The 26,279-nt window shown below is 36.4% G+C and overlaps 1 protein-coding gene across 6 annotated transcripts in view; it reads right to left on the bottom strand.

Moving 5' to 3' along the window:
- ARMC8 (armadillo repeat containing 8) overlaps positions 1-26,279 on the bottom strand; it is a 76,252-nt gene that overhangs the window by 25,272 nt on the left and 24,701 nt on the right. For 5 of the 6 annotated variants that reach the window (XM_070433482.1, XM_070433486.1, XM_070433487.1 and 2 more), the window contains 10 exons: positions 23,460-23,531; positions 21,457-21,599; positions 21,258-21,355; positions 17,398-17,490; positions 14,202-14,282; positions 12,089-12,164; positions 11,902-11,992; positions 10,042-10,102; positions 7,898-8,098; positions 4,518-4,613 (listed from right to left, as the gene is read on the bottom strand). In XM_070433482.1, coding sequence (XP_070289583.1) covers positions 4,518-4,613; positions 7,898-8,098; positions 10,042-10,102; positions 11,902-11,992; positions 12,089-12,164; positions 14,202-14,282; positions 17,398-17,490; positions 21,258-21,355; positions 21,457-21,599; positions 23,460-23,531 — 1,012 coding nt within the window. The remainder of the gene's footprint in view (positions 1-4,517; positions 4,614-7,897; positions 8,099-10,041; positions 10,103-11,901; positions 11,993-12,088; positions 12,165-14,201; positions 14,283-17,397; positions 17,491-21,257; positions 21,356-21,456; positions 21,600-23,459; positions 23,532-26,279) is intronic. The other variant, XM_070433483.1, reaches the window with a different exon arrangement.

Here is a 26,279-nt window from a genome sequence, read left to right as displayed (position 1 = left end):
CAACACGTCTATACTAATTGTTTTCAAATAATTCCTCAAGCCCCTCGCAAATTCTTACTGGCCATTCCTTCCTGTTCTCTGACTTACTGAGGTTTTATTATAAATGCTGAGTTGTAAGGCTGCGTCTTATGGCTCTTCATCTCACTGCACTGCTTTCCTTCCTCCCCGACCCATCAGACAATGTTTACACTTTACAGAACAGGTTGGTTTCTGAGTCAGGCTAATTTCTATAAACCAAATCATGCTTTTATCCCTAGGAAAAAAATGGGTCCAGATTCACATTTGTGAATAATATACATTATTTTTAAATCACACATTTTAAAGGAAAAAAAACTAAAAAATAATGGTAAAAATTATTTCAAAATTAAACAAGTACCATACCATAAATTAAGTTCTCTTTGATCTATATCAAAGTGAGTAGAAGATATGTCCTTGAGATTGTCTGCCTCTTGAAAAATGAGAATTTCCTGCATTTTCCTTATGCTAAAGTATAGTGAAATCCCTTGCCTATATGATCAGATTTTATTTTCCCTATTTTAAATTTCCACTTTCACATACTCATAGAATTGCTAATAAAATTATAAATGTTCTTAATGTATGGAGGCCCATACATAATTTGATTGAGGGTGTTTAATAATGTAATTTTGCAATATGATTCATTCATCTATTTGTCCATTCATTCATTTTTTTCATTCATTCATTCTTCAAATATTTGTTAAGTGCTGTCTATGCATCCGGCAGTGTTGTAGATGCTGGGAATACAGCGATGAATAATACGTAAAAAAATCCCTGCCCTCATGGAGCTTACATTCTAGTTTTTCAAAAGGAATCTCCAGCTAAATGTAAGTACTCAAAATCCAAGAGGAAAGCTTTCTGAAGGTCTCCATTAGTAAGATACCTCAAAGGAGCAAAGGCTACACCAAGTACTACTTTTAACATTTGAAATGTATTTTATTTTTATAAAAAATAAAAATGACATCCTGTTAAGTTTATTAATTTCCTTGAGTTAATTTATACTTACTATTTCTAATTTTCCTCAAATTATACTTTCTAACTAATAAATTATACTAATTCCTTAAAGAGAGTGAAGAGAGACAAGCCGTTAAAATTTCCAGCCTAATTTATGATCAACAGGTATCAAACAAGTAATGATCTTCATAAGAACAATTCTTTGTTATAAAAGAGCCAGCCTCACAATCACAGGACTGCTTACCACTGCTGCCCCTGCATGACTTCACCACTGACTGGGGTTCTGACTGGAAATGCCAGCACTTGCAAGAATGTTAGGTATCTTTACTTCTTTCTTTTTTACTGTCCCATTAACTGAACTTACGCTTCCTAGTCAGCATTAACATGTGGGCAAGGCCATTATTAAAAACTAGACTTTCCCCATGGCAGAGATTATAGTGAATTGTGTAGTTACTGCCAATGCGCTCTGGACCTTTCTTCCACTGAGTACTCAATTCCTACCTCTGCCCTTGCTTAACCTAACAAATTCTTGAGTTATTCTAAGTTGAATATGGCCAGGCCACATGGTCAAGCTCAGTGGTCCATCTTTTCTTAGGCTTCTCCCTTTTCATGTCACAGCCAATTGGTAATGTTTTCTACTGTCATCTGCAGAACTCTTCACACTCCTTGACTCTCTGACTGGACACCAGAGGAAGTCGGGAAATTTGTAAGTATGCCACAGAGTGATAAAGGATGAAATGCTGGGAATTAGAATATCAACTTTGCTCTGCACAGGATACAGAGAGATCTAGGCATACTCTAGGCAAACAATAGTTTATCACTCTGTGTATGATTTCTGTATTTTCATTTCTATATTCATTCAACAAATATTTATTTACTGGGTGCTTATTAGGTTCCAGGAGTTGTTATATAGTTGATATCTTTTAATGGGAATACACCAACACTGCTCCAGAGCAGAAGTGGTATATCTCTGACCTAAGGGTCATATCTCAGTCTTCAGCTTAATTTTGTCTGGCCCAGAGAGAAGGTATCAAGAAATGAAATCACAGCAGGTCTTTAGAAGTCTTTAGAAGCCATGAGAGAGAGAAAAATAATTCTACGAAGACAGAAGGCCTGTATCTTTCTCCTTTACAGCAGTTGGGTATATCTCATTGTCTACCTCCTGTAGCTTCAGTTTTTTCTTTTTCATTTTGCTTCATTTCCTGAATTGATCATAACAGGGCAATGGAATATATCTTACCCCCTGTACTTACTGAATTGCATTCCCATTTTCAGTTTAAAAGGCAGACCAACTGAACATTTCATATTTTTATACTTGTGTGTGTGTGTGTGTGTGTGTGTGTGTGTGTTTTGGGGGGGCGGGGGGAGGAAATAGCTCTATGACCCTTGAAATTTCTTTCAAAGAATCTCCTCTCATTAACTCAGTAAACTGAAATTCCATCTTGACAAGCATAAATATTGCATTAAAAAAATAAAACAATTAACACTATACATCACGAAAATATAATCGAAGTTAATAAGGCATAAGTGTAAAAGGTAAATATTTCATAGAGAAATAAAAATCTATCCAAATAATTATGTCAACAAAAAATGGAACAGAAATAAAGGCATTCAAAGAAAAAGGGTCATCGTCATTTTTTATGCACTGAAAATAAGGATTCTCCACTCCTAAGAACCATTTTCATGTAGGTTTTATCACAATATAACTTATATTTTCCATTTTACAATTTCTCTCTTCAGTAATTACTATGAACTGTAAATTATTCAAACACTTCATTTTTCCAGAAATTAAATATCTTCCTAAAAACTCTATATAATCCCCATTATATAAGAATATCACAGTATCTTTTCTTCACCACACAAAAAAACTATAATAATGATAACTTATTCTTTATTTGTCATCTTTCTACAGAAATTATCAGGATTTAGCCTCACCAGGAAATTATACACATTATAAATACAACTTTTAATAGACTGATCATCAGACTGTTATGTTGTATTTCTAGAACATGATACCACAAATTAAGTCATTAATTCCAAAACAATAGTTTATTAACAAAAAAGTACAAAGAAGTACAAATGGACATCCTATTTCCCCCTTTATAGTCCATCTATCTATCTCCCTTTCAGTCCATGGCATAACCTTCTTGAGCTAAAAGAATGGGCAAAACACTTCTCCTCTTTCTAATGAGTCCTAATAACCATCCAAAAACAAATCATTACGTATATAAATTATACAGTCCATGTCAATTTTTAAAAAATGTTTTATCTATGAGTTGCCATAAAAGCCTTTTCCTAAACTGAACGAAGCATATCAACATCCAAAAATTATGTTTGTCAGACATAGGGAATACCATATCACTGGTATGTTTACCTTTAAGTAACAGTTTACAAATGAAAGCTTCAAGGTGTCAAGAAGGATTTTCATAGATATTTACTACGAACACTTTAAGTCAAAAAATCTTGTTAGTTGAACTAAATTGAGGTACATGGAAAATAATGAGCTTAGTTGCTTTTTTGCACTGATTTTAAATCAATGCTATTTACATATCTAATCTTACTGCTTATTTCAATTTTATTCAAGAATGGTTCCTTTTCAATTGATTTCATGAAACCTACGGCTATGCCACACCTCTCTCTCAAGCCCAAGTACTTCTCTGAATCATGACAAATTCCCACTACTTTGTAATTTCCCTCACAAATACCAATATAGATGGAAAGACTTAGTAAAGTGCATGTTCAGTAAATAATGCCCAATTTGCTCTTTCTGCTATGGCTCGTCAAGACAGAACATGTGGGATTACTTTACTGATGTTCCTAAAAGCCTTGTGTAAAATTTATTAGATTATGTTTATTTTTTTGAATGGTAGATCCAGTTTTTTGGTTTGAGGAGGGAGCCAGGTCAGATCTTACAACTATACTTTATTTTCTGCTTAAAACTATTCTCATAAAACATGAGTTCAGTGTTGGACTAGGCTGTTAAAACATAAGGTGCTATACCAGTGATACATTTTTTGGGACCTGAAAATTCACATGATCACTCACTAAACATAAAATCACCATTCCACAAAGATTTTATTCACATCAAACTTGCACAGAAGCAAAAAAATCAAAACATAACTAAGCCACATATCAAAGAACAATATACAATAGATTTAAATTTCTCAATGGCATTGGAAAGTATTTTCATAAATAACATATACAATTCTAGTGTTAGGACTTTTAAGGTGTCTGAAACTTCACAGTGCTAGAAATGATTTTTATCAGAACACATGCAAAAATGTGCAACACAATAATCCATATTAATGACACAGAAAAACACACCAGTTATTTGTCATTCCAGCACGGCCATGCCACTCTATGTTCTAAAAACAAACAAACAACCCCCCAAATCCGGGTCCCATTCATTCTTCAATTACGCCTTTAGTCACTCTGCTTTATTATATTCAAACAGTCACTGTTAGTGCTCTTCACCACGACTTTCAGGTTGGCGTCACTCCCTGCCTGCTGGCTGTCAGGACTGGGGGACGCCCCTCTCCCAGACTCACCTTCTTCCGGATGTCTTCATCATTTGCTCCAAGAGAGGCATAGAGCTTGAATGCAGCCTGGCGGAGTTCGTGAGCATGTTTTAAGTCATGATCAAGCTATGGGAGAGGAGAAAAAGATATGTTCCAAGTCAGCCCACAAATTAAATTTTTAATAAAAACCACTAAGTAGAGTTGAAGAAAAAATGTTTAACAACTATAAACATATGAGTGCTCTCACTGAATTCCTGATTATTTTTGGGTTCTGCTCACGTGATTGAGACCTAGGTGTGTTTGTGTCAGCATTATCTGGATACACGCTGTCTGCTTCTGTCTAAAAGTGAATGCCACAATGTTTGACACTAGTATATGTAAACCGTTGACCCCTAAAAATTCAGTCCTAGATTGCAGCTTCAGTGGCACTAATGTTTGCTTGCACCGGCTCTTTGAAATGCCCTCCTCTCAAACAAGGCTCACTCAGGCCTTGCCAGCCCCAGAATACAGCTGATAATTTGAGTGCTGCTGCAACAATGTCTTTAGCAGGTTTCCCAAACGTTAAGAGTAGTGCTAGCCTAATTTCAGTATTTCAAATACTTTTAGAAACAGGGAAAACTTTTGTGAAAATCCTTAATGAACGTTATACCATGGTAATCATTACTATTTTTCTATTGCCGTTATCTGAGACTTATGTTCAGGAGACTTTTTAGATACATTTATTAAAACTACTTACTGGTATGAAACAATTCTACCTTTCCATATGCATAACTGGCTTCTAAGTTATCAATTTTCTATACACCTGATTTGTCACCAAACTACCATAATAAAAATAGGACAATTTCAGTGACTATGAACCAGTAAATATATAAGGCATATCAATAATGTAAATAATTTTATAACTAAGAGACATAACTTCTTCATCCAAGTGACTACCACTTTCTTCAAATGATTTGCCTTCAAAATGTTCTCTTATGCAATGATATAGCTGTTGTGCAAAAATAATCAGAGACCCTCTTTTAAAACTTCCTAAAGAGCTAAGTGGCACATTAGCTACAAAACCCTGACTAATGTATGTATGAACTAAGAGAGTTTGAAGTTAATTGTCAATGATTGTCATGTGTGAAGATGGGGAAATCCAGCTGGGTAACCTTTAGAATAATAAATAAAACAAAACACCCTGAAACTCATTTGGGGTAGTTCTGAAGGCAATTCTTAAAAGTAGTTCCAAAAATATTCTGATCAAAGCAGGCACTGATGGATTATGGGAGGAATCTCCCAATATATAATGAGGAACACTCACTTTGATATGTAAGTCCTAAAATATTTATTCTTAAACTTTTAACTACTTTTTAGTCATAACATATTAGAATACTGAGTTGGACTAATATATCACAAAAAAATCATACATTTGTTAACATGTAAGAATTTCTCTCTATGGTCAATTACTTAGACTTTTATGGTCAAAAACCACTGGATAATCCATCATTCAAAATAAAGATGACTTGCCCTGGCTGGTGTGCTCAGTGTTTAGAGTGTTGACCTACACACTGAAGGGTTTCGAGTTTGATTCCCGGTAAAGGGCATGGACCTGGGTTGTGGAAACCCCTGGCATGGTCAGGCATGTGCAGGAGGCAACAATCCAATCGATGTGTCTCTCTCATATTGATATCTCTCTCTCTCTTTTTTTTCCACTATCCCTCCCACCTTTCCACTCTTTCTAAAAAAAAAAATTAAAAAAAAAATAACCAATGGAGGAAACATCCTCAGATGAGGATTAACAAAAAATAAAAACTAAATAAAGATGACAAAACAAACTAATGTTCAAGTTTGGCATTGAGCTAATTTTTAAAAATTATTTCTATTCTAGTTTTATTGTAATGAAAATAAAATGGAAAAACCTTAATAGCAGGGATACTCTACATACTAGGTAAATGATTTGCACCTGCTTAGGCTAGAAGTTCTTGTAACTATGTTCCCTCACTCTCCTGTCCAACAAAGTGTTCTATTTGCCTTGCTGGGATGGTCAACTAAGGGTGTCCATGAGGCCATAACTAGGACTTGCCCATGTATCTCTGTACCAGTGAGACACTGTCAGTGTGAGCAAGTAGCCAGAGGGAGAACAGACAGGGCAGATGGTTCAGTATAACCCATCACCTCCACTGGAAAAACAATCATACTGAAGGAAGAGCAGACATAACTTTAATACACAGAGGGCAATATACATCATTAACACAAATATCAGTGAAAGCATTTTAGGTCCTTCCTAAGACAGAGAAAATATATACCCTTAATAGTTTATTTTATTTTCAGTATCAAATGCCAAATGAACAGTTGGCTGCCAGATGAATTTTCTTTTTGGAACTCAGGGGCATGAGAGAGGTCAAGAAAACAATTTTTAAAAATTTACCATTGGGACCACTGGTATAAAAAATACAGTCATATTCATGAAACAGTACTGGTTACTAATTAGGAGACAATGTTTCTTCTACCATGACCTTCTTAAATAAACTTTCTCTAACATAATATTTATCTCCTACGCTTAGAGAAGTAAACACGACAAATAGACTCAGAAAAACAAAGTCAAAGGAATATCTACCTATCCTAAGGAACTTATATTTTGAGAAAAAGTGAGCACAATTTGGTTCTTGATGGTCTCAGTCTAGAGGTTAAATGATGCTTTAGCTGTCACTAGCAGACCAAGTACAGTATAAAACTGCAAAAAGGAAAGAGAAGAAGATGGCAAAAGTTAGGAGAAGTAGCACAAGGGAAAGACAGTAGTGGAGAGTAAAATAAGGCCACTAAGTTACACATAGAAAAGATCACACTGACCTCAAGAACGAGTACAATGCAATAGAGATGATTCTGGGAGCACAAATAGGATGAGATAACATTGTCAGAATGTCAGTAACCAGCTTAGAGACCAGAACCCACTATTTGGGGGTTTTAGTTGGGAATTAGGGACATAATTTTCTTCTTTCCTCATTATTTCCTTAATAAAAAATTTCTGCCCAGCTGGTGTGGCACAGTGGTTGAACATCGACCCATGAACCAACAGATGGCAGTTCGATTCTAGTCAGGGCACATGCCCAGGTTGTGGGCACGATCCCCCAGTAGGGGGCATGCAGGAGGCAGCCAATCAATGATATTTCTCCCTCATCGATGTTTCTTTCTCTATTGCTCTCCCTTCCTCTCTCTAAAATTCAATAAAAACATATTAAAAAAATTTCTGAACATGAAACAAATTGGACTCAAAAACTCATAAAACAACATCATCTATGTTACCAAAGGTAAAAGATTCCTTTATTTAAAAGGGCTTTGAACTGTATTATCAAGTGGTTCAAAGTAGTGAACCGTAAGTAAAACTTTTAGGAAGCCCTCTCTAGAGCTGCTGAAGGAAGAGAACATACCCTTTTAATGTCAGTGATGGCACTCACAGAGCTGGGATACTTGAAATAGTCAGCAAGCATGGCAATGAGGTGATCAGTAATGCTGGCAATTCTCTGTAGCTCGACATCTGGTTCAATCAGATAGGCGAGTGTCTCAGCTCCTTCAACTCTCTCCTCCAGTAATCTCTCCTTACTGCACATGCGAACCAAACATGGCAACGTCTGAAAGGTAGTGACATTAATTATTTGCTTTTTGGTAAAGGCAAAAGCTTGGAGATCCTATAGTGACTGAATAAACTCAGTAATTTTTATTGGGAGTCGTGCTTGCGATGAAATTTTCAATGAAGACTCACAGAGAATAAGAGTTTTTTAATGTAAAAATATATAAAATTCAGTGCATATTAATCATTTATTCTAGTACACTAAACTCTAATCATACAATCAAAATACAATAACACAAACTCTATTCAGGCTTTTGTGATCGATTAAGACTAAAGCCTTATGGTACAACCTTACAAAAGACATTTCAAGAATCCCTAATAAAGCATGTCTGATGCTTCTACACCATGTATGTATTTATTTACCTAATTGACCTCCAACAGTTTAACCAGGAACGATTTTGCCTTAGAAAAAGTATGCTATTTTTTCCTTAATGAGCAATATGATTGGGATGACTTTTATTTTTTGTTTGGGGATTAATATCTACAAGAGCAAAAAAAAAAAAAAAAAAAGATACAGCTTTAAAGATTCCGTGATCTTACCATTACTCAGATTCCATCAGTTCTCCTACAATGCAAGTGAAATGCATTAATTATAGTTCCTAGGTTTTCCAAAGAGCTCCTTGGAAAGACTAATATCTAAACTGTCCAATTTTACTTCTGAGGTCCTTCAAAAATCTTGGCACTGTCTTGGTTGGTTATCTATCAATAAAAACATCCCATGTATTTACTATTTCTAAAGCTGATGAATCCACTTTAAAGAATAATGTGGAAGTAAAAACGGAAAAATATTACAATTATAGGAAACCTCTCTCAACTACCAGTCAGCTGTGCTTTGCTCTTTTCTAAGTCCCCATTACATCTTTACCTAGGCTTCCAAGAGGAAAGCCTTATTCTTATTTTCTTTTGAACAGTCACTAACATTATCAATACCATAGATACATGGATTATTGAATTTCTCACAACTACCACACCAAGAAAGATACTATTAACCTAGTTTACCAATGAGGAAGGAAGAAAAGAAGGGGTAGAGGAGTAAAGAAAATAAACCAAGGTCTTTGCACGGAAACCTTTAGCACTCTATGCAGAGTTGTTTTCTTAGGGGGTTGTCAGATCTCATTAAATTAATTGACTTGCTTCACCAAAGACTAAAGCAACCATTAATCTTTTTTTATCCTTGGGTTGATTTTGAACACTGATAGTGAGAGATCTCACATTCATAAAATGACACACAATGAATTTATTTATACTTGCTTTGTTCTTTATAGCTAATAAGACATTTAATGTATTGTTATTCTCAAAATAACCCTGTGGGATAAATGAGCAGGAATTATTGCCTCCATCTTCATAATTAGGAGTCTGAAGTGCCAACAGAATAAGGGGTGTACCCAAGGTTACCAAGCTAGGCAGTAGTGGCAATGCTAAAAGCAGATTCCAGGTCTTGGGACTCTTAGGGGTAGTCTCTTATCTGGGTTTTTCTGACTTCTAATTGATTTGGACATCGATGATGATGACTGTTTTCATGTGCTATTTACTTATTCCTTCTCATTTAGCCTTTTGATTACCTGCCATGAGAGTGATTTAAGTCTTTATTTGCAGATCTAATGAACTGCTTCCTATAAAACTATTGCAAACAATAAAAATCAAGGGTTAAGATATATTTTCTATCACCTGAATTTTACATATTTTTACACTTTCTACATCCCCCTTATTACCATAAAAATAAAGTATGACAAGGAAATAATTATTTCACTTTGACTTTCAAAACACATATAAAACCAATTTGTAAAAACTACATTCTATCCCATCAAAAAGAAAAGCATGGTGTTTACTATTATTTTATTCTATGCACACATACCATAGTGACAAATAGGAATACCAAAATTTATATTCAACACATATGAGTGGATACTTTTCATATGCCTTTTAGAGAATTAATTAGCTCACCTTCAATACAATACAGTTGTCGTCTGTCCGAATTGCTCCAGCTCTACACATGTAAGTTAAACTGGAATAAGATGGCAAAAAGTAAGTTTTTGCTTGTGTTTTAAAGCTTTAAAAGAAAAATTACTTACTTGCCTTTAATATTTTATGGGCCCAAAATAAGACAACTACTCTCATTTATTTTGAGAGAGGCTTTGACATTCCCTTATCTGAGCTTCTGTTAATTTAATAGTCAAAGAAAACTAACTGATACCAATGTCATAAGCCAGATATTAAAAAAACCCAAAACCCTACCTACAAAATTTAAAAAAAATAAATGGCCAATTAGGTGGACACATTTTGAAGCTAGGTGCTGGGCACATTAGAGATCTTTATACTTTTCTGTTTAGTTTTAAATTTTCCATAATAAAAAGGAAAAAAATTAAAAAATTAACAAAGTATCTAAGTTTAAATGAAGTTAAGCTGGTATTCCAACTTCAACAGGAGAAGCATTTACCTTCTAATGCTTATGGGTGTCCATAGGAAATTAATTAATCAGAGGTTATCAGTAGTGGCATTAAGAATTAGGCAACGATTTGGTTTTATTGAAAAACTATTTACCTTCACAATTATATCTGATTTTGAATAAGAATAAAATTACTTTGCACTCCCCAAGCAGGTAATGAACATTAAGCACTTCAGAAACTTGAATGAATTTCCTTTTTCAATTACATTCCTTTAGTAAGCTGGGTGAAAAAAAAACACCCATGTTCTAGCTTTTAGGGGATGCTATAAACAAATCAGTAAAATACTTATATTATAGAGTAGGGGTGGGGAACATCTGGCCCGTGGGCCGTATAAAGGCCCGAGAAATCATTTGGTCTGGCCGTGCCAAGGCATTAGGGGTGAGTTAATTAAATGTTTGACCATATATAGCAGGCTAATTTTTAAGTTAATAATTTTGTATGGCTTGCAAATTATGTTATAAATATCCAAATGGCCCTTGGCAGAAAAAGGGTTCCCAATCCCTGTTCTAGAGGGTTGAATCCTTTATAGCTGTTATTATTTTAAGGCTTGTTATCCCCACTGTTTTTTTTTAAAGGTTCTATGACAGGGTTACCTCACCAACAAAGAAACAAATAGTTTTGAAGTTAAAACAAAAAGCAAACAAACAAAAAAATACAAGTAATATAAACAAACAATAAACAATTCATAATTCATGAGTAATTCACTGAAAATTTGTCATTCTCATCTAAATAGAGTTTCTTAAATACTGAAATAAACAATTCATTTAGCATAGAACCCTATACAACAGGTGTTCAACCTATCTGTTAATGTATTGATACAGAATCAGCATGTATTGAAGGCTTATAGGAGCCAAGAGTTATGCTAATAAGAACTTTATGTAACTATCTTATAAATTGTTACATCTCTATGAGAATGTTTAGTTTTGTTTTTCCTGAAATGAGGAAACCACATTCTCTGAAATCGTGCATTGGTTATCAACTTTAATTCTCATCCATATTTCTATATCTTTATATTTTCCTGGGTTAATACTTTTAACATTTAGCATAATATGTGATGGTTAATTCTCATCGAATTCCATATTATTTCAACGGAAATACAGGAAGGGAATGTGATAAAGTAATTTTCTGTAGGTAGTCTTAGATGTTATATGAGAGAGAGTTCCTGTTCTGCATGTTATTGAGTAAATGGAATAAAAACCATGTCCATTTAAAAAAATTTGAGACAACCCCATGACTTTCAAATTTAAAAAAATCCCCAAACAAGACTGGGATTGAAACTGAACCAGTCAATCTGTCCCAAAATACTCTAAGATATTGAGAAACACTATCTTTCTTCCCACATTGTCTTGACTTTTACCATTTTGCTGATGTGAGTTGCATCTCAATAGGCTTATCCCTCTGTAGCATCTTCACAAAAATTTGTGGTAACAATTCTCCATCAACCAAAACTAGAAATAAAACAAACAACAAGCATTGAGAACTTCTTTAAATCTACAAAGTTTATAAATTAAATCATGAAGGTTCCACTGAAAATTCCAGCCTACCATTTACCAGGGTCATCGATACCTGGGGGTTTTCAAAAGCTAAAACTGAGAAGCATTTCAGTGCTTGCATTCGAACCTGTAAAAAAAAATGAACAAACAAACAAACATTTTTTTTTTTTTTTTAAATATATTTTATTGATTTTTCACAGAGAGGAAGGGAGAGAGATAGAGAGAGTTAGAAACATCGATGAGAGAGAAACATCGATCAGCTGCCTCTTGCACATCCCCCACCGGGGATGTGCCCGCAACCCAGGTACACATGCCCTTGACCGGAATCGAACCCGGGACCTCTGAGTCCGCAGGCCGACGCTCTATCCACTGAGCCAAACCGGTTTCGGCAACAAACAAACATTTTTATTTCAGTTTTGCAAATACGCATTTTTAAAAAATATATTTTTATTGATTTCAGAGAGGAAGGGAGAGGGTGAGAGAGATAGAAACATCAATGATAGAGAATCATTGATCAGCTGCCTCCTGCACACTCCCTGCTGGGGATCGAACCAGCAACCTAGGCATGTGCCCTTGACTGGAATCAAACCTGGAACCCTTGAGTCCACAGGCCAACGCTCTATCCACTGAGCCAAACCAGTTAGGGCACAATTATGCATTTTAATGTCTCAGAATCTAAACTCTTCTGAAGAAATAACTATTTAAATCTGCCAAAGTACTAAAGGAAGGACTCAAGGGAATAGAAATAAAACCTGTATATCTAAGGAGTGCAATAAGTTAAAATTAATGAAGTAATGAAAAAGCAAAAACAAAATAGCAACTAAAATTTAAGTAGATAAATCCCTAATCAAATTTAAGAGAACACTGTACCAAATACAATGTTGGTAAGGCAAAGGGAACTTAAAAGCAATTACTAACTGCCTTTCAAATGGGACATTTCTTCTCCCAAATTACAAAAAACAGATACTTAAAGGAGGGAAAAAAGAGTACTCTACTCTTGTGGTTGCATATGGGGTGAGAATGGGGAATAGAGGAAACAAAGTTACAAAAAAAGTTTGAAAAGGACTAAATTACTTTACCTTTTAAAACACCTATAAATTGTGCCACCATTCCTTAAAACTGGGTAACTGGTCTGGGATGATACCAAGGAAGGGCCCAAACTCTCAACCACACACAACATATTTTACAATTTGCAGGAGCTCCTATAAGAGCTATTTTTTTTAAAACCTTTCTGTTCAGTTTTCACCAGATATCTAATCCTCACTTCCAAGCCTGAGTCTATATTTGATGTTCTTATGTGGAACCTGGGACTGGTAGGATAGGTAGCCAAGATGTGAAGAAACATGTCCCTCACTTGGGCAGTACAACTATCCTTGTGAGCTCTTCACTAAGAGTGAACTTTGGGCATCTGAGGTAGGGAAAACATACATATTAGCAGGCTGCAATAGAGCTAAGGACCAGAAGAGCAGAGTGAGATAAGTACAAGTGGATAGAAGACGAAATGACGGCTTCTCTGCTCTACAGGAAACTCCTGGTCAACCCAACTCTAATGTGACACAACAAGGACAATGTCCCAATATTTGCTACAATTTGCTAACTGAACAGCAATGAGATGTCCAAAGTTTTAGCTAAATGGTTGGTAATATATCATGATGCCACTTACCTATATATAAAAGACAGTAAAGAACATTCAATTAACAAATCTGAAAACCCTTCACTTTTAAACTCAAAATAGAAAAAAGAATACATTTTAAATGGTTATGTATATGTGGATATATACTGTAAGTTTGAGTCACTGTGGCTAAAGGTCTCAAATATGAAAGCCAAAGTTTTTCCTGATATAGCAAGCCACTGCTCCTATATACTTCAAGGCATCAGCTTTCGCACGGACATCTAACTGGAGATTGTTAATGATCACAGGTGAAAATCAATAGCAACTCATGCTACTACCATATCCTGAAAACAAAATAGAAAGGGTAGTTGTTGTTTTTTTAAAGCAACTTCTATAGGTAAGAAAATGCCCCCTAACATTTTACTGATAAAAACTACGCTTGATCACAATATCTAACAAAGAAGGAATAAAATATGTGGGTCTCTTTCTAGAGCAAGATTTTAGAAATCAAAATAAAGTATAAAAATCTGGACATAATTTTTAACATCTTACTTTGTAAGATACTGAGGTTAGTAGGTGAGCAATATTCTGAACTGCACCATGGTTAAATAAAATTGTTTGATGATCTGGACCCTGTAAGAAAAGAGAATATTGCAATACATTAAAAAGAGCAAGATTCATTCCAATAAAACATTTATTTAAATGTAGAAAACCACACTCAATACAATGCAGAATTCTCAGATACCCTTCTCTTACGTAAACTCACCCCCCAAAAAAGCAGGGAAACTGGATCACTAATGGAATATCTTTATTGATGGAGTTATGTTTATAAATGATGACAAGATCAAGCACAATGCAATTCTCTGACCACAAGGGTTCCCCACTACTAACAAGATAAATTGTACTTTTTTAATCCCTCAAATTCTTTACCCCAAAGATTGTAGCAATATTTGTTACAAAAGCTCTTCCTCTTCTCTGTCCTACATAGGATTGTGTAAAAACAACTGCAAGAAAGGAATTAGTGGCTGCACCAACTAGAGAGGAAGAGCTATTGTTCGATTCTTATCAAGTCTTTCTCGTCTTTCCAAATCAACCTGCATGAACCTAGGGTTATGGAGGCAGTAGCCACAGAGTAGGAGGCACATAAGCCCTTGTGATCTTAAACTCCAAAAGATAGGTCTCAAAAATCTGAGTAACTGCTTAAGAAGTGACAACAATTTAGAAGTTAGAGCTCCAATTAATATTATTACTAGTCTTTTTCAGCTTCTTAATAAATCAGGGAGAGAAAATTTCAAAGATATAACTATGATTAGTTTATAACACAAACATTTTAGTCATCTCTCCTCTTTTTCTGTCTCCTCTCCCCCCAAGCATGTATATTTATTTGATATTGATATCAGCATATACAAACTTGTGAATTTTAAAATTGTATTATGAATTTTATATGTAAACTGACCAACATGAAAATGAAAGGTTTTTACAATTAATGACATTACAGAGATAATGAGATCAGTTGTTTTCAAAGACATATATTGTTAGTGTATCAATAGAAAGATTAATATTGTATTTTAGGCTATTTCTATTGTCATTGGGTTTATAAATGCTATAATGTTTCCTGAGGTCTAGTTCTATCTCAGAACACCTGAATTTGATCTTTTAATTACAGTGGCAAAGGTCATTATCAGGCTAAAAGCCAAGTTAAGATGAATTTCTCTGTTGTCTTCAGTTCATGAATGTCATGAGGGTGCCTGTAAGTTTCTCTCCAACACAACAACTAGTGATTTAATGGTATTCCTTTAACTATGATTCCAGCTAAAACAGCATTGAGAACTTTCACATAAGCAAACCTAAAAGTGGTGAGAAATTTATAATGAATAATTCTAAAAGTGATTTGGGTAACTTCAGGAATGGGATCATTCAAATTTCTCATAATTTAACATAATTTGACATGCAGTAGTTATATACATCCAGGTCCAATCTCCAGTGCCCTTTGGGATTACTGTAGTTATAACTAGTAGATGCTGTGTTTTCGAGCACACTTGGGTATAGGTGCTCAAAGATTTGTAATGATGCACAGAGTTCTGGAGTATTCTTTTCTACCTGCCAGGGCCAGCTACAACACATCATTTCATTGTTGAAAGATTTTAGACCCTGTTAGGTTAGCTCATTTTTAGTAAAATGAATTTCAACAAAAGTACTGTTTTCTTAAAGCCTTTCCTTGAATCAAAATGTGTATTTGTAACTTTACCACATATTGTAAAAGTTAAGGGATCATTTGACATCCCTGGTCCTGTGAGTCAGCTTACACACTGTCAAAGCAATCTGGGAAGAGAAACTTCAAAGATTATTTATTTATTTATTTATTTATTTATTTATTTATTGCCTAAAGTTGTACATATGTCTCCTTTCCCCCCGATTGACACCCTGCGCCCCCGCCCCGCCCAGCCATTCCCACCCTGGGCAAGCCCCCACCACCCCAGCATCTGTGTCCATTGGTTATGCTAATATGCATGCATACAAGTTCTTTGGTTGATCTCTAACCCAACCCCGCTCCTGTCCCCTGACATTGTCTTTGGATCTATTCTTGTTCATCAAATTATGTTGATCATTATATCCCACAAATGAGTGAGATCATGTGATATTTATCTTTCTCCGACTGGAAAACTTCAAAGATTTTTGACAAAAATCTTCAATTCTAAATGTCTTAAAATAGAATTAAGTGGGCTGTGAACTTCCTTTAGGATTTGGGAAGGGGTTTAAACATTTAAATTATAATCAATAGATAATTTTTATGGAACCAAATTATTTAATTTTCTTTTATTTGGGAAACTGTTCTAAAATGTGATCTGTGATCTTCCTAGTTTAGTATGTAGGTGTTCACTTCTCTTTCCCATCTTTCCTATAGTTCCCCAAACTCCTTACTTTGTGTTTGTATTATAAATGACAGGTGAGTAATGTTGCCCTGAAAACTTACAGAATCATCAGATGATAAATAATTATTTGGTTAGAAGTTAGCAAATGTGTAGAAATTATGAAAGATCTCAAATAATCACCCATTGCTATCAAAAGAGTACACTCAATGTGTAAACTATGAGACCAAATAAGTAGCACTTCAACTCGTCAGGTTAGGTTCAGGTCCCTTAAGTAACAGAAATTTCTCTCAACAAAGAGCAGAATAACCTCTCAGTTCTGCTTGTAAGAGATCACTTAAAATAATTTCCAACAATGTGGAAACTGAAGGTGTAGGGAAGCAGTCATGATCACACACTGCTGGTAGGAGTAAAAAATGGTACCACCTCTACACAAGACAGTGTATGATAAAATTACAAATGCACACACTCTTAGATGCAGCAATTCCGTTTCTTATAAAATATCTTACATACAAGGTATTTGTTGCAGCATTGTTTTGTAATAATATTAAGATGGGAAACAAGCTAAATGTCCAACAACAGAGGACTAGTTAAATAAATTACTGAACATCTACACTATATGACTGTTTGTAAGAAAAGAATAAGGGAGCTCCTTATGTACTGATATGGAATAGCCTTCAAATTATATTAAGTGAAAAATGCAAGGTGCAGAAAGTATGCACGGTATACTTTCATTTATTTCAGAAAAAGGAGGGGGAGGGCATATATGCAGAGGTCTGCTTATATGTATAGGTTATCTCTGGGAGGATATACACAGGCACATCTCCTTAGGGCATATAAGATTTTACATTACACTGACTATTTATTCTGGTTCTTACTTTACAGCAGTGTGAGAAGATCTGACAGATGTACTCCTGGGTGTAACGGGACTTGCTAAGCAGCGCCATGAGGTGTGGTATCACCGTAGCATCCTGGAGTTGCAGGGAAGGAAAGCACAGCAACAAGAAACTTAGGCATGTGGAGCACATCTAATGAACTATTTCCATGAGCAGGTACTTATGTAAGCCTCTTATCTAATAACAGTAAATCAGATCTGCTTAAGAAACACTGGAAAACAAAAGCAATATAGCCACCAAAACTGTCTGGGCAAAGAATAAGGAGAAGGGCTTTAATGTTCATCAATTGACAATAAAATACAAAAACAGAAAATTCTCAATTTCTTTCCCATAAACAGCCTATATTCTCACAATAAAACAAAATCATTTCAGTAAGACTTGACAGAAGTCTATTCTGAAACCCAAATGTGAGGTAAAGATATACAATAATAAATAGCTTATAAGGAGGAATCCTATATAATAAAAGCGTAATATGCAAATCGACTGAAAGATGGGATGACCGGTCGCAATGATGCACACTGACCACCAAGGGACAGACTCTCAATGCAGGAGCTGCCCCCTGGTGGTCAGTGTGCTCCCACAGGGGAAGTGCTGTTCAGCCAGAAGCCAAGCTCATGGCTGTCAAGTGCAGTGGCGGGATGGCAGTGGTGGGAGCCTCTCCCGCTTCCAGTAAGGGGCAAGGGGTCCCGGATTGCGAGAGGGCACAGGCTGGGCTGAGGAACACGCCCTCCAACCCCCAGTGCACGAATCTCATTATTGTATAAAATACAATTTGTATAAAAATAAACTTGGCAATTATGATTTCTGAGATGTTATGGTAAGTATCAGTAATCAGTAGCAATCTCTCACAATGACTATAGTTAGGTAAGTCAATCTTTGCAATAGCAACTTCTCATTTATAGCATACTCTCTATTGACACTTAGCAACATACATGATGGTACAAAAGAGAGAAGAATCCACCCAACTTGCTGCAGGGCTCTCCAAAAATCTCCTTTTTCTCATTTTTTCATTCCTGCATTTCTTCATACCTGCCCCCCTTTCTGCCAATTCTGTCATATATTTGCAGTTTACAGTTGAGTAAACATGCAAAGAATAGTTAATATAATTTGCTCACTGGATAATGAGATTTCAAACTAGACATCCTGCCCTCTTCCAATCTGACTGCTGTCTTCCGTTTAGTGCCCGAGTTGCCTCGGCAGCTGGCCTCTTCACTGTCCCATATAGCACTACACTCTGTCATTATCCTACCCAACACTTTTCATGGATTCTCCATTGTCTCTGAGGCATAAAATTGAGATGCTTCATAATTTACAAGTTCTTACTGTGAAAGCCACGCAATGTCCTTGAGTCTTAATTTTTTTCATGTTAGAAAGTTAAGTTGGCATCAATCAGAGTTTTCCAAATTATGCACTATAATTCATTAGTGGGTTATGAAATAAGTTTAGAGTATGAGGAGGAAGGAGTTAAGACAGCTGGCCAGGATCAATTTCCCTCTATTACTGACTGGGCTGGGGGTTAACGGGAAACTTCTAGGGCAGTGATTTTCAACCTTTTTCATCTCATGGCATACATAAACTACTAAAAATCCTGCAGCACACCAAAAAATGTTATGTTTTCCCCCGAACTCACAAAATAAAATAAAACAAAATAGGTGTAATTTTGATTCATTCACATCGGATGACTAATGTTGTGTTGGCTGTTATCATTTTTTTATCTGACAATCTAAGGGAAAAGAGGTCAGTGCCTCTGACTAATCAGGTATTGCATGTTTTAAAAATTCTTGCAGCACACTGGTTGAAAATCACTGACCTAGAGTCAAGAAGACTAGTGACTGGTTTATCCTCTTTGTAAATAAGACACTAGGACCATAGGAAAACAGACTGATGTTTACTAGGAGGAGAGCCCCGTGGAATGCTGTGAGGAGAATTACCAATGTAGGGATTGCTTATAGTACCAGTAGTTCTCAAAGAGTACTCCAAGGACCAGCAGCACTTAAGTTACCTGGAAACTTGTGAGAAATGCAAATTCTCAGGCCCCACCGAGATCAGTGAATCAGAAACTCTAGGTAAGGTCCAGCAATCTGTATTTAACAAGACCTCCAGGCAATTCTGAGCATGCTCAAGTTTGAGAACCACTGCAGTATACACTTTCCAGATTTATGAGGCATAGCTCCCTGAAGAATGTCACACAAATCCCTGACATATACAATTGAGATGTGTCATTTAGAGCCTCCCTGCTGTTCGAGGTGACTCACAAACCTCCTTTATAATACTACTAGAGGCCCGGTGCACGAATTCATGCACCAGTGGGGTCCCTCAGCCTGACCTGCAGGATGGGACCAAAACCAGCTCCCTGACATCCCCCAAGGGGTCCCAGATTGCAAGAGAGTGCAGGCCAGGCCAAGGAACCCCAGCAGTGCATGACCGGGGCCGGGGAGGGACGTGGGAGGTTGACCAGCTGAAGAGGGACCATGGGAGGACTCCTGGGCATGTCCAGCCCGTCCAGATCGCCTGGACCCCAACAGTAAGCTAACCTACCGATCGGATGGACTGCCCCCTGGTGGTCAGTGCATGTCACAGCGACTGGTTGACCGGTCAACTGTCTGCCCCCTGGTGGTCAGTCACATCATAGCAAGCGGATGAGTGGCCTTAGCATACATTAGCATATTACTCTTTGATTGGTTGAACAGACGACTGGACAACCAGACACTTAGCATATTAGGCTTTTATTATATAAGATGTATCATTACCAGCCAGGGGAACATGTGTCTGATGTGGGAAGGATGGATTATGAAGCCACGTGACACGTCCCCCATCTCTGATTATTTTGCCTCTTGATTGCTTATGTTCTTGAAATATTTGTAAAGCATGATTCTGGGCAAGATTTCTGATTCACATGTGTCAGATTTGACATTCTGATTCTTTGTGTTGGCTCAGAATCACAACCAGCATTTTTTTTTTAAATGAAAAAGGATGTAATAAAAACCAGAGGGCATCACATTTATGGAACTGTTTTGTGAAGACCACCTCAGGTCTCTCTCTCTCTCTCTCTCTCTCTCTCTGTCTCTCTCTCTCTCTCACACACACACACACACACACACACACACACACACATTTGCACATATGCACAGTGTGGCAATAAAAAATATATTTCTTACTGTAGATTGTGGATAGAAGTATTTGAAAGTTATTAGCCTGGATAATTTTCATTTAGAAAGCACCATGTAACCCACAAATAAAAACATCCCCTAATAATCCCTGAGGTTTGTGAAAACTACTGAATGATTCCAAAGATCTTTGGATTCTCTCACATGAGTTTTCTGTTCTAGCCTGGCAAATCAGGCTCTTGCAAGCTGATTCTGCTCCACCTCTCCAACTGAAACTAACACTGATACCCCTCCTGCATTAGACTATCCTGCCCGCTATCCTGCATATTCTCTTACACAGTTCTCTCCTAGACTGGCCTCTTTACTCTCTAAATCTTATCCATTATTTAAGACCCAGGTCAAATTCTAGCTTCTCTATATAGTCTTCTCTGCTGGATTTAACCTAGAATGAGCAGAGCTCCCTATCACTCATTTAGCATTAAATATGTTGCCTTAATTTGTATGTAGTAAGAGATCAAAATGGGTCTTAAAAAATAGCTTATAAATCCCTCAAGGTCTGAGACTATCTTTCACTTCTTTACAAAGCCTAGATTATTTGACATTTGCAAATTAGCAAGAATTAGTACTTCTTGAGACCTTTTTATAATGTAACACAGTTGAATCTTGAGATGCTAAATAGATTAGAAGTATGATGACAGTGAATGTAACTGATGATTAAAAACATCTAAAACTCACTGTATACAATAACTCCTCTGGAGTGACGGGACTGGTGAAGATGGTGCGCAGACATCGAAGGCAAGCTTCAATGAACTTCAGGTCTAGAGATAACAGTCCTATTAACAGAAAATAAATTTAAGGTTCATCTTTTCAGCCATATTTAAAACTGCAAACTGATTCTTATTTTTACTTGTATAAATATGACTTCCCTACATACCTTGCAGTAAGGCAGGGATGATATGGCAATCTAATAGAGACTTGACATTGTTTTCAGTACCCATAGCAAGACTTCCCAATACCACTGCACATTCAGTTTTCAGCTCTGTACTTGAGGTTTCTTGCTGAAGCAAGTACAACAATCTAAAAAGAATGAATTTGATAAACAGAAGAGACTAAAAAACTTAAAAGAAAGTAAATTAGCTAAAAGTAATGTGACAAAAAAAAGACTACCAATACACCACATGTACTAAAAATACTGTTGACAAGCTTATAGAGGATAGGAAATGGTCATTTGTGTTATCAGCTGATAATTTAATAAAGAAGTGTTTAGAAAAGAAATCTAAAAGATTTTCTTCATTTTGAGCAAAAGAATAATCATATAATCTCAAGAGTGTATCAGAACTATAAATGTAAAAGTTGTCTAAAGTGGTCTCTGTAGAAACTGCAACATCACAGTCCCTGTTATCTGTCACTTCAGAATATGAAGACAACCAATGCCAAGTGCTGCTGGGTCTTACATTCAGACTAGATATGGACCTTGAATAACCAGAGCTATAGCTTAGAGGTCACAAAGGTTGAGCCTACAAGGAATATTCAGAATCCTTGTGCAGCTCTTCAAGTAAGGGGAACTCTCCTCTTTCTTCAATTCTCCCATTTGGAGAATCAGGGGATCCTCCCATTTTCATTTCAGCTCAGCCTTCCAAACAACTACTCTTCAAATTCTAATTATCCACCACTTATTTTTTTCCCCAATATATTCCATTGATTTTTTACAGAGAGGAAGGGAGAAGAAGAGGGATAGAGAGTTAGAAACATCGATGAGAGAGAAACACTGACCAGCTGCCTCCTGCACACTCCCCACTGGGGATGTGCACGCAACCAAGGCACATGCCCTTGACCGGAACCGAACCCGGGACCCCTCAGTCTGCAGGCCGACGCTCCATCCACTGAGCCAAACCGGTCAGGGCTATCCACTACTTATGACCATCTTCCTTATTCTAAGGAAGAACTCTCATGCTCCTTAAAGCATATTTATTTTTTAAAATATGCTTTTATTGATTTTTAGAGAGAGGAGGGAAGAAGGATAGAGAGATAGAAACATCAATGAAAGAGAAACATCATCAATCGACTGCTCCTGCATGGCCCCTACTGGGGATCGAGCCTGCAACCTGAGCACGTGCCCCCCTGACTGGGAATCGACTGATGACCTCTTGGTTCATGGGTCAATGCTCAACCACTGAGCAACACTGGCCATGCCCTAAATCATATTTATATACTGGACACTAATCCTCTAAAAAGGCTACTGAGTGCTTTATGGTTACTAAAGTATATATTCGAAGTTGGTTATGATAAAAACAATACAACCATTAATCCTATATCAAAAGATAACAGAAAAACCCCAAAACATTTAAAAATTCTGAATGAAAAACTTACAGCAACTGCACATAAAACTTAGTTCTGAGTAGTAACAGCAAATCGAAAGTTATACAACTGTCATTATCTGCCAAAAGGAAGCTTATTAGATCAGAAGAAATCAAACTTTCTGTTAACTTAGAAAAAAATTTTTAAATTAGAAATTAAATACAGAAAAACAGAATTAAAGACCAACCAGGTCTCTCTCTCTTTTTAATTCAAAAACAGATTTTGAAATCCTGAGAAATTGTTATCCATTCATACAAAAAACTGCCAGGGCTCTCAGTAGATCGGGAAGAATGAATCAGGTTGGTGTACATTGCTTCTCTATCCAACAATCTTTTATTGCAGAGTCAATGATCTTCCTGAATTTCCAAAAAGTATTCATACATTCACTTCACTGCCCATTCTCTGGTATTTTAATTTGTTTTGTTTTTTACAGATGCTTCAAAGAACTCATGGCATTAATTTAGAAAATTAAGAGGCTTTTCAAAAATAAAATAGGCAATACAGAAAAAATATTAGTCTTATGGTTGAGAATGAGAAATACATTAGAATTAGTAGATAATGGAATGATAGCAAACATACCTTGGGACAGCTCCTAAAACAATGAGGTTGGCTTTCTGCTTGTTGTTTCCAATTACAGCATTTTTCATGTCTCTGAATTCAGGGGAAGAGAAAAGGGTACAATATGTTGAAATATTATAGAATAAAAATCAAAGATCAATTCTTCTACTTGATGTTTATTATGCCACATCTTGGGTTGGCAAGTACAGAAGTTAGTGACAAAGTCAATGCACTGACCTTTCCCCCCTGGAATGCCAAAGAGAAGGGATAGAAATAGGTGCTGAGTGAACCTGGGGGCTGTAAAACAGGACAGCAGTGGAGTGGGGGAGTGGGAGATATCCCTGAGTACTGGCAAGACTTCCAATACTAAATGCTGAGTTCTTCAAAAAAGGCCACCAAGCCTTTGAATATAAAGAAATACAGATCACCTTCTTACTTACATCTGGGAGGGGAAAATAAAAGCAACCAGTCCACAGAACATACCTGACCTTGTTTCAGGGAGAATGACTTTTTTACTCTTTTTTTCTGACCTCTTTTGGACTGAATATTTCTTATTCTATTTTATCTCCTTTATTATCTTATTAGCTGTACCTCTTTCGGTTTTGTTCTGTTGTTTTTTAGTGGTTGCTTTGCAATCTATAATGTGCACGTTTCAACAGTCTTCAAGGGATATTATCCTCATTTCATGTGTATTGTAAGAGCACTGCAAAAATATGTCCTTCCACGTCTCCATCCATTCTTTACGCTGCTACTGTCACACGTTTTATTTTTAAATTAATTAGAAACAATAGAATATATTGTTACTATGTTTGCTTAAGCAGCCAATTATCTTTTAAGGAGATTTAAAAATAAATGTTTTATATTTCTTACATATTCATCAGTAATTTTTATTCTAGCTAAACTCTTATCTTTACTTCACCAGGAATAAAACCGTATTGATAGAGTATCTCCTATTAATGACCAATTGATTCACAAACATGTGGTTGGTCCCAAAGGAAAGGAAAAAAAACAAAAAAAAACTCAAACCTAATACCACTAATAAAATGTTTAGTAAAAATACTGATTGGACCTAGCTGGTTTGGCTCAGTGGATAGAGCATTGGCCTGCAGACTGAAAGGTCCCTGGTTCGATTCTGGTCAAGGGCACATGCCTGGGGCATGTGGGAGGCGACTGGTCAATGATTCTCTCTCATCATTGATGTTTCTATATCTCTCTCTCCCTCTCCCTTTCTTATCTGAAATCAATAAAAAAATATTTTAAAAAATACTCTGGCCCTAGCTGGTTTGGCTCAGTGGATAGAGCGTCAGCCTGTGGACTGAAGGATCCCAGGTTCGATTCTGGTCAAGGGCACATGCCTAGGTTGTGGGCTTGATTCCCAGTAGGGGATGTGCAGGAGGCAGCACATCAATGATTCTCTCTCATCACTGAGGTGTCTATCTCTCTTTCCCTCTCCCTTCCTCTCTGAAATCAATAAAGATATACCAAAAGCCGAAACCGGTTTGGCTCGGTGGATAGAGCGTCGGCCTGCGGACTGAAAGGTCCCGGGTTCGATTCCGGTCAAGGGCATGTACCTTGGTTGCGGGCATATCCCCAGTGGGAGATGTGCAGGAGGCAGCTGGTCGATGTTTCTCTCTCATCGATGTTTCTAACTCTCTATCTCTCTCCCTTCCTCTCTGTAAAAAATCAATAAAATATATTAAAAATATATATATATACTAAAAAAAATACTCTGATTGGTCAGTAGCCCTATCTTAATATAGAACAACTATGTGATCTACATAGCCGTGGTTCTCAAAGAGGGAATGAGGGCATTACAGCCCCCTACAGGCATTTCAAAAGTTTGAGGTTTCTAAAAATTTCTGGTCATAGTTTTACAAATAGAAAGCATAATTTTGCAGTTTTAAAAATACATATAATTTTCAGTATTATACCTGCCCTATAAATAAAAGGGAGATTATACTTTTTGTTAGGAGTTATTTCATTTTGGAAAATCAGATCACTAGCACACTGGCACTCATGGTATTGGAGTCATCAATACCATACACCTGTATCAGCCCACATTTGTAGTCCTTGCATTCACACTGCTGTATTAAGTTTTCTAACATAGTCCCACCTAAGCATTTACATACTGAAACATTAGAAATTCCCTTCTTTTTTATTTCTCCTTTATAGTATATGGAGGGAAGGCATTATTTTTAGTTATGTATGTGAGTTGGTTATATTATGGATTTAATTTCAGCACAGTACAGGGGATGTTACAAAATATTTATAAGGGGAAGTCAGGTCCAATAGCATTAAGGCCATTGCTATAGAGCAGTGGTTCTCAACCTTCCTAATGCCGCGACCCTTTAATATAGTTCTTCATTTTGTGGTGACCCCCAACCATAAAATTATTTTCGTTGCTACTTCATAACTGTAATGTTGCTACTGTTATGAATCGTAATGTAAATATCTGATATGCAGGATGTATTTTCATTGTTACAAATTGAACATAATTAAAGCATAGTGATTAATTACAAAAACAATATGTAATTACATATGTGTTTTCCGATGGTCTTAGGCGACCCCTGTGAAAGGGTCGTTCAACCCCCAAAGGGGTCGCGACTCACAGGTTGAGAACCGCTGCTATAGAGCCTCGAAGTTCTTAGCTCACACTTTCTTTCTAGCCCCAAATAAGCTCCCCTAGATACTTGACCAGCATCTCTTTTGACTTCCCCTCTTCTAGGTGGCAGAACTCTACAATATATAGGAATTTTTTGTCAACACTGAAAGTTATAATCCTGAAAAAGTTCCATAGTTGGCAAACCATTATCTTGTAGAAAAGCAGAGTAGAAAACGGGG

The sequence above is a fragment of the Myotis yumanensis genome, unplaced genomic scaffold, assembly GCF_028538775.1.
Source record: "Myotis yumanensis isolate MYYU_CA2020_CCGP unplaced genomic scaffold, mMyoYum1.0.hap1 SCAF_14, whole genome shotgun sequence".
Classification (NCBI taxonomy): domain Eukaryota; kingdom Metazoa; phylum Chordata; class Mammalia; order Chiroptera; family Vespertilionidae; genus Myotis; species Myotis yumanensis.
Note: the sequence above shows the minus strand (reverse complement) of the source record. Positions and strands in the feature narration are given on the sequence as shown.